Here is a 12,319-nt window from a genome sequence, read left to right on the forward strand (position 1 = left end):
CAAAAAAGTCTTCTTATAAAATGAGATGCAGAAATTATGAGTCCCAACTGAAGTACAAAACCGCTGTTTGTCCAGAGAGGGAAAGAAGAAAACCACGGGTTCTCTTGTCCCTAGGGGGCAACGGGAGAGCAAAAGTTTGAAGTATCCTTCAGACATCCCCATGGGTCATTTAACCTCAAGAAACAGCTCTGTGTGTGTGAGTGTGTGTGTGTAGATCATGGCTGTGGTGCTCAGGAAAGGGAGGTCAAACCTCTCCCCGCCCCCTCCAAGGCCGATGTCTTTGAAGAAAGTCTTCCCCCTCAAATTGCTGGCTTTAACCATCAGAGGGTAAAAATGTTGAATATCTGTATTTTGCCTTCTCTTCCCCACTCGATCTCAAAGCAGGTTTTGACCTGAATGGCCTAGGCTAGCTACATCTTGTCAGATCTCAGGAGCTAAGCAGGGCCAGTCCTGATTGGTATTCGGATGGGGGAAACCACCAAGGAAGTCGTAGAATCATAGAGTTGGAAGGGACCTCCAGGGTCATCTAGTCCAACCCCCTGCACAATGCAGGAAACCCACAAATACCTACCCCAAATTCACAGGATCTTCATCGCTGTCAGGTGGCCCTCTAGCCTCTGTTTAAAAACCTCCAAGGAAGGAGAGCCCACCACCTCCTGAGGAAGCCTGTTCCACTGAGGAACAGCTCTAACTGTCAGAAAGTTCTTCCTAATGTCGAGACAGAGGGCGTTTTCGAACTGACCTTAATCGGCAGCGACGTCCCTCTTCACCGCGCAGGATCTGCGCGGATTTCGCACCAATTACTGCGGAGCACCCGGAAGAGCCGCAAGGTCCCGCGGCTTTTGCGTCGCAAATGGTTTTCGCTGAAAACCAACTTTACATTTGCGACGCAAAAGCCGCGGGACTTTGCAGTTCTTCCGGGTGCTCCGCAGCAATTGGTGCGAAATCCGCGCAGATCCTGGGACGTCGCTGCCGATTAAGGTCAGTGCGAAAACGCCCAGAAACTCTTTTGATTTAATTTCAACCCATTGGTTCTGGTCCTACCTTCTGGGGCCACAGAAAACAATTCCACACCATCCTCTCTAGGACAGCCCTTCAAGTACTTGAAGATGGTGATCCTATCACCTCTCAGCCGCCTGCTCTCCAGGCTAAACATGCCCAGCTCCTTCAACCTTTCCTCATAGGACTTGGTCTCCAGACCCCTCGCCATCTTCGTCGCCCTCCTCTGGACCCGTTCCAGCTTGTCTATATCCTTCTTAAGTCCTGGGTTGCTACGCAGAGGAAGGCAATGGCAAACCACCTCTGTTCCTCTCTTGTCTTGAAAACCTAACCAGAGGTTGCTAGAAGTCAACTGAACCTTGACTGGATTCTCCACCACTCCCAGGACTTAAACCAGCCTCTTTTTTGGGGGGGAGGGGGAAGGCAGTTTTGATCAGGGAAACATCACAGAGGGAAGTATTACCCCCCCACCACCCCAACCTTCTCCAGCACTCTGATCTCATTCCACACCTCCTTCTGTTGTGGCTGCTTTTTGAGGCTAAGTTAGGCACTGGGGGGAGGATCGAACCACAGGGCTCCACAAGAACGTGCAAGTTTGACCCACATTCTCCTCCACCTCCCTTCTCCCCTACTCCTGCCCAAAGGAAGAGAGATTCCAGTCGCCTGGAGAGAGAGAGAAAGGGAGGGGATCGAAGTGGGAAGGCCAAGCCAAGAGGAAGGCGATGGAGGCTGCGAGCCTTTCAAGTCATCCGGCATTCTCTGTGCACCCATCCATGCCCGCATGCAGGGGCTCACCCTGTGCACAAATGGACACCCAGGAAATTGCAAACGGGAAGAAAGAGCAAGTCCCCAAATTCTTCCTGACGCATTTCCACCTTCTAGCGTTTGATCTCTCAGGGTTCCTGCCATCCTCCAGTTTCAAAAGAAAAGGGGGAAGGAAAAGGAAATTGAAAGAGGTTGCGGGGCCTTTTTTGGGGTGGGGGGGTTAGAACTATAGGACCGTCCCGTTGGGGAGGGGGATCTTGAATCCGCTTCTCAATAGCCCCAGACCAACGCAGAGCCCCGCCACCCCGGCCAGCAGCACTCCGGCCAGGGCCTTGAGGAAGGAAGTCCGGCTGCGGGTGAAGGCTGCGGGACCCATGATGCTCAGCAGAGCGGTGCTCACAGTCAGGGTGTAGACGATGGAGACGCCGGTGTTGAGGGCCACGATCTTGCCGAACTTGGCAAACGGGGCGATGATGCAGAAGAAGAGGGGGACGGTGGCGATGACCGTGGTGACGGCGCTGGAGACGATGGCCACGCCCACGTGGCGGATGGCCTCGAGGGTGCGCCACTGGCGGCTGGAGCTGGCGTCCTGCGGAGGAGGGATTGAGGGGGCAGACAAGAGAACAGGAGTTACAGACGAGCGGAGGCAGAGAAGCGGGCGGCGCCGCGTGCCGACAGAAGCCGAGAAAAACAGCCGACAACACGGTTGGCAGGTGGAAGGCAAAACATCATTAGGAGAGACATTTTAAGCTCTTTGGTGAGTCACTTAGCCACACATCTTTATATATATATATACAAACACATAAAAGACATCTCTCTTGCAGCCTGCAAGAACTGGCGTTTACTTGCTCGCGGCCTTGCTTTGTTGTTTTCTCTCCCCCCCGCCCCACCCCGAGTTACTGTCCTATTTATAAAACTACTACAGACTTTGAGACCCACTTCTGAAATGTCAAATCAGCAGCGTCAGCAGAGGAGGCCTGTGGCACCAGGAAAGCGATTCTCCTCCTTTGAACCAAGTGGGTAAAGACCTTTCTTACAAAGGCTTTTAATACTTTCATTGGAAAAAGAAGAGAAGGGATTGGATTTATACCCTGCCCTTCACTACCCGAAGGAGTCTCAGTGTCTTACAGTCTCCTTTCCCTTCCTCTCCCCACACCAGACATCCTGTGAGGTAGGTGGAGCTGAGAGAGCTCTGACAGAACCTCAGAACCGGGTTAACAATTAAGCCAAGTAGACACTGGCCTATGGGCCTCCATGCCTTTAGGGGCCCCGGGCCAGTCTGGTGTAGTGGTGAAGTGTGCAGACTCTTATCCGGGGAGAACCGGGTTTGATTCCCCCACTCCTCCACTTGCACCTGCTGGAATGGCCTTGGGGCAGCCATAGTGGTGAAGTGAGCGGACTCTTATCTGGGAGAACCGGGGTTTGATTCCCCACTCCTCCACTTGCAGCTGCTGGAATTGCCTTGGGGCAGCCATAGTGGTGAAGTGAGCGGACTCTTATCTGGGAGAACTGGGTTTGATTCCCCACTCCTCCACTTGCAGCTGCTGGAATTGCCTTGGGGCAGCCATAGTGGCTAAGTGTGCGGACTCTTATCTGGGAGAACTGGGTTTGATTCCCCACTCCTCCACTTGCAGCTGCTGGAATGGCCTTGGGGCAGCCATAGTGGTTAAGTGTGCGGACTCTTATCTGGGAGAACCGGGTTTGATTCTCCACTCCTCCACTTGCAGCTGCTGAAATGGCCTTGGGATAGCCATAGTGGTTAAATGTGCAGACTCTTATCTGGGAGAACCAGGTTTGATTCCCCACTCCTCCACTTGCAGCTGCCGGAATGGCTTTGGGTCAGCCATAGCTCTCGCAGAGTTGTCCTTGAAAGGGCAGCTGCTGTGAGGGCTCTCTCAGCCCTGCCTATCTCACAGGGTGTCTGTGGGGGAGGAAGGGAAAGGAGATGGTGAGTCGCTTTGAGACTCAGAGTGGAGGATGGGATATAAATCCAACCGTCGTCGTCATCCTGCAGGCTCCCTGTGAGGCTAGAAGCCCCTGGCTCACCTCTGCCAGGTGAAGGGGCAGGTTCTCCCCTGCTAGAAGGTATCCTTCCACCAGGTGCACGCAGTAGTCGACTGAGGAGCCGACCAGGATGGAGAGAGAGATGGCTTCCACCGCCCCCATCTCCCAGCCGGACCAGTACATGATGGTCACCACAAGGCACACGACTCCTGCAAGAGGGAGAGAAACGGGTCATCTTTCCCCTAAAACACACCCTCTTCCAGGTCAACATGGAAATGACCCCTCCTTGTTTGGATTCTCACCCCTTAAGTCCTGACAGGCAAGACTCTGTTGTTCTTCTATGCCAGGCTGGGCCTCTCTTTTCCCTGCTAGCAGAGCTTAAAGCAGCCTAGGAGGGTATGAGCCTATGAAGCTGCCTTCTACTGAATCACACCCTCTTTGGTGCATCAAAGTCAGTATTGCTTACTCAGACTGGTTGCGGCTCTCCAGGGTCTCAAGCTGAGGTTTTTCACACCTATTTGCCTGGACCCTTTTTAGTTGGAGATGCCGGGGATTGAACCTGGGACCTTCTGCTTACCATGCAGATGCTCTGCCACTGAGCCACCATCCCTCCCCATGAACATCTGAAGCTGCCTTCTACTGAATCAGACCTCTCATGGTCCATCCAAGTCAGTCTTGTCTACTCAGACTGGCAGCAGCTCTCGAGGGTCTCAAGCGGAGGTTTTTCACACCTATTTGCCTGGACCCTTTTTTGTTGGAGATGCCGGGGATTGAACCTGGGACCTTCTGCTTACCAAGCAGATGCTCTACCACTGAGCCACCATCCCTCCCCTTTATATACTTTACTGTAGCATTAGTAGTAGTAGTAAAATGTACTGCGTAAAGCCATCGGCCATTATAATTACAGCAACTTACAAGTTGAAAGCAGCCAATGACTCTAAAATTAACACATTCAAATTTAGATAATTCACTATCTTAGTTACATACAGGTTTAGGTTTTATTAAATTTATACCCCATCCTCCCCACCAGGCAGGCTCAGGGCGGCTTACAATACAGCCCTCCCCCCCCCCACCCGTGACTCCATAATCAGGCTCTAATTGTCCAAGGAACAGCATCCAATTTACTGGCTTGGGGGCCAACCAGAATCCATTGAGACTGGGCACCTTCAGAGGTTGGCTTCTCTTCTGGGCCTCCACGGGAGAGCCACCCATACAAACGCCTCAGTATGCCAGTTGGTAAAATGGTGGCAAGACTCGTAGGGGCAGAGCTCCGCCTTCCATACCTAAAATGGTGAGCAAAACTGGAAGCAAGAGGAGGACGTGAGTGGTGAAGACAGCCACCGCAGCCACGCAGATCGCCAGCGACAGGATGAGGCCGTACAAGGCACTTTGCACACCTGGCGGGAGAAGGCGAAAAGGAGTGAGATGCATTTCTTCCCATTGACAACTGCTGACCAAGAAGCGTCATTAGAAGAAGGAGAAGACTTCAGATTTATACCCTGCCCTTCTCTCTGAATCAGAGACTCAGAGCGGCTTACAATCTCCTATATCGTCTCCCCCCACAACAGACACCCTGTGAGGCGGGTGGGGCTGAGAGGGCTCTCCCAGAAGCTGCCCTTTCAAGGACAACTGTGAAGGAGCTCTGGCTGACCCAAGGCCATTCCAGCAGCTGCAAGGGGAGGAGTGGGGAATCCAACCCGGTTCTCCCAGGTAAGAGTCCGCACACTTAACCACTACACCAAACTGGTGTAGAGAAGAAGAAGATATTGGATTTCTATCCCACCCTCCACTCTGAATCTCAGAGTCTCAGAGCAGCTCACAATCTCCTTTATCTACCTTCCCCACAACAGACACCCTATGAGGTGGGTGGGGCTGAGAGAGCTCTCACAGCAGCTGCCCTTTCAAGGACAACCTTTGCCAGAGCTATGGCTAACCCAAGGCCATGCTAGCAGCTGCAAATGGAGGAGTGGGGAATCAAACCCAGTTCTCCCAGATAAGAGTCCACACACTTAACCACTATGGCTGACCCAAGGCCATTCCAGCAGCTGCAAGTGGAGGAGTGGGGAATCAAACTCAATTCTCCCAGATAAGAGTCCGCTCACTTCACCACTATGGCTGACCTAAGGCCATTCCAGCAGCTGCAAGTGGAGGAGTGGGGAATCAAACCTGGTTCTCCCAGATAAGAGTCCACACACTTAACCACTATGGCTGACCCAAGGCCATTCCAGCAGCTGCAAGTGGAGGAGTGGGGAATCAAACCCTGTTCTCCCAGTTAAGAGTCCGCACACTTAACCACTATGGCTGACCTAAGGCCATTCCAGAAGCTGCAAGTGGAGGAGTGGGGAATCAAACCTGGTTCTCCCAGATAAGAGTCCACTCACTTAACCACTATGGCTGACCCAAGGCCATTCCAGCAGCTGCAAGTGGAGGAGTGGGGAATCAAACCGGTTCTCTCAGATAAGAGTTCTCACACTTAACCACTATGGCTGACCTAAGGCCATTCCAGCAGCTGCAAGTGGAGGAGTGGGGAATCAAACCTGGTTCTCCCAGGTAAGAGTCCACACACTTAACCACTATGGCTGACCCAAGGCCATTCCAGCAGCTGCAAGTGGAGGAGTGGGGAATCAAACCCTGTTCTCCCAGATAAGAGTCCACACACTTAACCACTATGGCTGACCTAAGGCCATTCCAGCAGCTGCAAGTGGAGCAGTGGGGAATCAAACCCGGTTCTCCCAGATAAGAGTCCGCTCACTTCACCACTATGGCTGACCCAAGGCCATTCCAGCAGCTGCAAGTGGAGGAGTGGGGAATCAAACCCTGTTCTCCCAGATAAGAGTCCACTCGCTTAACCACTATGGCTGACCCAAGGCCATTCCAGCAGCTGCAAGGGGAGGAGTGGGGAATCAAACCCGGTTCTCCCAGATAAGCGTCCGCTCACTTAACCACTATGGCTGACCCAAGGCCATTCCAGCAGCTGCAAGGGGAGGAGTGGGGAATCAAACCCGGTTCTCCCAGATAAGAGTCCGCTCACTTAACCACTATGGCTGACCCAAGGCCATTCCAGCAGGTGCAAGTGGAGGAGTGGGGAATCAAACCCGGTTCTCCCAGATAAGAGTCCGCTCACTTAACCACTATGGCTGACCCAAGGCCATTCCAGCAGGTGCAAGTGGAGGAGTGGGGAATCAAACCTGGTTCTCCCAGATAAGCGTCCGCTCACTTAACCACTATGGCTGACCCAAGGCCATTCCAGCAGGTGCAAGTGGAGGAGTGGGGAATCAAACCTGGTTCTCCCAGATAAGAGTCCGCTCACTTAACCACTATGGCTGACCCAAGGCCATTCCAGCAGGTGCAAGTGGAGGAGTGGGGAATCAAACCTGGTTCTCCCAGATAAGAGTCCGCTCACTTAACCACTATGGCTGACCCAAGGCCATTCCAGCAGGTGCAAGCGGAGGAGTGGGGAATCAAACCCGGTTCTCCCAGATAAGAGTCCGCTCACTTCACCACTATGGCTGCCCCAAGGCCATTCCAGCAGGTGCAAGTGGAGGACTGGGGAATCAAACCCGGTTCTCCCAGATAAGAGTCCGCTCACTTCACCCCTATGGCTGACCCAAGGCCATTCCAGCAGGTGCAAGTGGAGGACTGGGGAATCAAACCCGGTTCTCCCAGATAAGAGTCCGCTCACTTCACCCCTATGGCTGACCCAAGGCCATTCCAGCAGGTGCAAGTGGAGGACTGGGGAATCAAACCCGGTTCTCCCAGATAAGAGTCCGCTCACTTCACCACTATGGCTGCCCCAAGGCTATTCCAGCAGGTGCAAGTGGAGGAGTGGGGAATCAAACCTGGTTCTCCCAGATAAGAGTCCGCTCACTTCACCACTATGGCTGCCCCAAGGCCATTCCAGCAGGTGCAAGTGGAGGACTGGGGAATCGAACCCTGTTCTCCCAGATAAGAGACTGCACACTTAACCACTACACCGAACTGGCTCTCTGTCACTGTGCAGCGTAGGCTGGTGTGATCCTATCAGATCTCGGAATCCAAGCTGGTCACCACTTAGATGGGAGACCACCAAGGAAGTCGAGGGTGGCTGCGCAGAGAGGGGGGCAATGGCCAGCCACCTCCGAGTGTTTCTTGCCTTGAAAACTTGGCCAGCGGAGAGGGAGGGGGGCAGGAAGACAGAAGGCCACCTGCCTATGATCTCCATGAAGATCTGCTTCCAGTGCTCGCAGGTCTGAAAGCCCTGGCGCAAGGCCGAGTCCTCGGGAAAGAGACGCAGCTGGTCTTGCAGGAAAGATTCCCACTTGAGATAGTCCGAGTAGGTCTGGAAGGAGGATTTCCCCTTGTAGGTGGTCTGGAAGGGGAAGAGGGAGAGGGCTAGGAAAGAAGCTTGGCCACGTGATGGACTCGGAGATTCACACACAGAGAAACACTCCCTCTCTTAGGTTTTCGGTTGAGGCAGCGGGTGCCCTGTTCCAGCAACTGTTCCATCAGTTGGCCTCCCTTGTTGTGACGTCATGCTTCATTATGGTGCTTATTATGGTGCTGCATCTTATTATTAACACCATCGCTTTTCTGGGGCCAAAAGCTGCTGTATCTTTATTTTATTTATTTATTATTTATTATTTGATTTGATTTATACCCAGCCCTCCCCGCCGAAGTAGGCTCAGGCCGGCTTACAACATAAAATCCCAGAAACAATCAAAGTAATAGGTATTGAAAATACACATTCGGCAATAAAATAAAATGGTTAAAACAATTAAAACAGAAAAACAGACTATTAAGTTGGTGCTGTTCTGATGGCGATGGCCTTCTTCTACAGCTCTTAAATACCGGTGCCAGTCAATTGTATGCCAGCCGGAAGAGGACAGTCTTACAGGCCTTGCAGAACTGCATCAGGTTCTGCAAGGCTCTCATCTCATCAGGAAGTCAGTTCCACCAGCAGGGGGCTATGATTGAGAAGGCCCTGTCTCTAGTTGATTTCAATTGGGCCTCCTTCAGCCCGGGGATTACTAACAGATGAGATCCCGATCTAAGTACTCTCTGGGGAACATGTGGGGAGAGACGGTCCCTAAGGTAGGCAGGTCCTCAGCCATACAGGGCTTTAAAGGAAATAACCAGCACCTTGTAATGAACCCGGTATACTACTGGCAGTCAGTGCAGTTCCCGGAGTCCCGGCTGAATGTGCTCCCGCCTTGGAAGCCCCAATAACAGCTGAGCGGCCGCGTTCTGCACTAGCTGCAACTTCTGGGTTCGGCACAAGGGCAGCCCCATGTAGAGGACATTACAGTAGTCCAGCCTCGAGGTGACCGTTGCATGGATCACTGTTGCCAGGTCGCCGTGCTCCGGGAAGGGGACCAACTGCCTTGCCCACCTACTGATAACGCCCTTTATTTTGTTTTATTGTTCTGTCGTTTTGCTTTTTATCGTATCGTTTTAAATGTAAATTGTAGCTTTTTATTGTTCAATTTATGTTGTAATCCACCCTGAGCCCGTTACAGAAAAGGGTGGGATATAAGTCTACTAAATAAATAAATAAAAAGAAATAGGTCTTTTTCTCTCTCCCTGCCCAGCCAGCGTCCTGCAGAGTTAGGGATACGCTGCTTGATATTATTAGATTTAAGCAAGCAGGGATATGCGAAATTCGGAGGGGGGGGGGATCCCACTTCCTCCCCACCTACATGTTGAGCCCAGGCATGACACCAGATTCCCTCAGCTGCTTCTGGCCTGGCTGCAGGGGCTGTGAAGTCTGGGAGCACAGCGGCTGCTCAGACGCTGCCACCACCACAGCCAGGCCGGGCAGAGACCCAGGGAGGCACGGTGGCTCAGTGGTAGAGCATCTGCTTGGGAAGCAGAAGGTCCCAGGTTCAATCCCCGGCATCTCCAAAAAAGGGTCCAGGCAAATAGGTGTGAAAAACCTCAGCTTGAGACCCTGGAGAGCCGCTGCCAGTCTGAGAAGACAATACTGACTTTGATGGACCAAAGGTCTGATTCAGTATAAGGCAGCTTCTTATGTTCATATATGTTCAGACCCTGGACTCCTCCAGGACTCAGAAATTTTTATTTATTTATTTATTTTTATTTTATTTATCGACGTTCTATTTATATCCCGTCCATTCTGTACAGACGCAAGGCGACTAACAGCATAAAATAGACCAGGGGTCGCCAACGGTAGCTCTCCAGATGTTTTCTGCCTACAGCTCCCATCAGCCCCAGCCAGCATGGCTGCTGGCTGGGGCTGATGGTAGTTGTAGGCAGAAAACATCTAGAGAGCCACTGTTGTCCACCTCTGAAATAGTAAACAAAGACAGTATTAAAACAAGAAAACAATCATATAAACGACGACGGTGCTACTTCAGGCGGATCATGTAATATTTCCTTTCTCGCGCGCGCAGATCCTGGGCAGTTAGCAATCAAAGCGCTATGGATCCAGATGTGGCGGCAGCCCTCTCCCGTGAGATGTTCTACGCCATCCAAAACAGCTCAGTCTTGCAAGCACTGCAGAACTGCAATAAATTCCCGCAGGGCCCTGATGGCTTCTGGAAGGGTGCTCCAAAGGAAATAAGTCCATTGTCTGCACAGGGACAGACGACGTTATTGTTTTGGAGGGAGAACTAAAAAAAACCCTCGGTGCAATTTTTTTTAATGTCCAAGTTTGCAGAACTATTTGTTTGCGGTCAGCATAGTCCCAGTCTGCAGATTTAGATATCTGCAGATCAGACCCCACTTGAATATTAGAAGAAGAAGATGATATTGGATTTATATCCCGCCCTCCACTCCGAAGAGTCTCAGAGCGGCTCACAATCTCCTTTACCTTCCTCCCCCACAACAGACACCCTGTGAGGTGGGTGGGGCTGAGAGGGCTCTCACAGCAGCTGCCCTTTCAAGGACAACCTCTGCCAGAGCTATGGCTGACCCAAGGCCATCTTAGCAGGTGCAAGTGGAGGAGTGGGGAATCAAACCCGGTTCTCCCAGATAAGAGTCTGCACACTTAACCACTACACCAAACTGGCTAGAATATCAGATTGAAGCTTTGATTAAGCTTGAACCTGAATGGGCCAGCTGGACTCAGCCATTAGACAGCCGGTGGCCTGGAGCAACTCAGCACCTTCTCAACTGTGCCTGGGAGGGGGTGATGTAGGTTCTTGAACTGTGGTGGGTGGGCGGGTGGAAGAGAGACAGGGAGTCATTTTGGCCTGGACACTTGGGACATCTTCTAGATACTGAACCAGCACAAATCTGGGCGAGAAACTTGCTTGCCCCTTGAAAGCCCTTCAAAAGATGAAATCGCTACACATTTGGCATGAGCATCCCTGCTTCCTTTTGGGGGAAGGAGGAGGAGGAGGAAGAAGAAGAAGAGGAGTTGGGTTTATACCCCACTTTTTACTACCCAGTGGAGTCTTGGAGCAACTTACAATCTCCTTCCCTTCCTCTCCCCCACAACAGGCACCTTGTGAGGTAGGTGGGGCTGGGAGAGTGCTTTTGAAAAGCTACTTTTGAGAGAACAGTGACTGACCCAAGGTCATCCAGCTGGCTGCATGTGGAGGAATGGGGAATCAAACCCATTTCCCCAGATTAGAGTCTGCTGCTCTTAACCACTACACTAAACTGGCTCTCAGATTAAGGAATGGGGATGCCAAGTTCCTGGACCGAGCAGGGGTTCCCCCGCCCCGGAGGTTCCCAACCCACCAGCCCGAATTGGGCCGGCGGGGGGGTGGGATCCTTCCCCGATGTCGACAGTGTGATGGCATCACTCTATGGTTTTCCTGGATGCTCTAGCAGTTTGGGAGGGAAAACTCTACGGTATTTATTATACCACAGAGTTTTCCCTTCCAAATTGCTAGGGCGTCTGGGAAAACCATAGAGTTTTCCCAGAAGCTCCTAGAGTGGCTGGCGCGTGATGTCGCTGGTGTGATGATGTCATCAGAGGCTGCGGGGGACTTGGCAAACCTAATAAGGAAGGCCCCAAACCCCTTCAAGGCACAAGAATTGGGCAATGGAAACAAGGTGGGGGGACACTCACTGACTCGAAGGCCATGGAAATCCACTGTACTTTCCCATCTTTCACACCCACTGCCCCATGGGAGAGCTGACCAGGAAGAAGGTTTGGCTCCGGAAGATTCTTACACTCCGGGTGGAGCCTCTGAAGGAAGGAGGAGATGCTGTAGCCTGCAACGAGACAGACAGCCTTTTTTCACACAATCCGGAACAGCCAAGGCCAGAGCAGAACAGAAAATCTTGCTGAAGCCTGAAAAAAAAAATATCCAGAGTGTTTTGTCCACACATTGGAGGTTAACTTGGATTGATTTCAGGGTATTGTTTCTCTGAAGGACACGGAACACAAGTATTTATTTTGGGGTCTTGAATCAGCCACTCCCTTTGTGTTTTTCAAATGAAAAACCAAGATATTCCATTCCAAAGTTAATGTTGGTGGGGACAATCACAGAACAGCCTGACTTGGATGGCCCAGGAGAGCCTGCACCCAGCAGGTCTTGAAAACAAAGTGGAGCTGCCCTGGGCCTCAGGGCCTTGTTTGTAGCAGGAACTCCTTTGCATA

At 52.0% G+C, this 12,319-nt stretch overlaps 1 protein-coding gene across 1 annotated transcript in view; it reads right to left on the reverse strand.

Annotated features, from left to right (window-relative positions):
• Nucleotides 1-1,927: 1,927 nt before the first annotated feature.
• The window catches only part of DISP3 (dispatched RND transporter family member 3), a 62,293-nt gene continuing 51,901 nt past the window's right edge, over nucleotides 1,928-12,319 (reverse strand). Inside the window, exons 16-20 of the mRNA XM_060258766.1 lie at nucleotides 11,786-11,931; nucleotides 7,957-8,116; nucleotides 5,052-5,165; nucleotides 3,811-3,977; nucleotides 1,928-2,353 (exon numbers count right to left, since the gene is read on the reverse strand). Coding sequence (XP_060114749.1) covers nucleotides 1,991-2,353; nucleotides 3,811-3,977; nucleotides 5,052-5,165; nucleotides 7,957-8,116; nucleotides 11,786-11,931 — 950 coding nt within the window. The 3' untranslated portion in view covers nucleotides 1,928-1,990. The remainder of the gene's footprint in view (nucleotides 2,354-3,810; nucleotides 3,978-5,051; nucleotides 5,166-7,956; nucleotides 8,117-11,785; nucleotides 11,932-12,319) is intronic.

The sequence above is a fragment of the Heteronotia binoei genome, chromosome 18, assembly GCF_032191835.1.
Source record: "Heteronotia binoei isolate CCM8104 ecotype False Entrance Well chromosome 18, APGP_CSIRO_Hbin_v1, whole genome shotgun sequence".
Taxonomy (NCBI): Eukaryota; Metazoa; Chordata; class Lepidosauria; order Squamata; family Gekkonidae; genus Heteronotia; species Heteronotia binoei.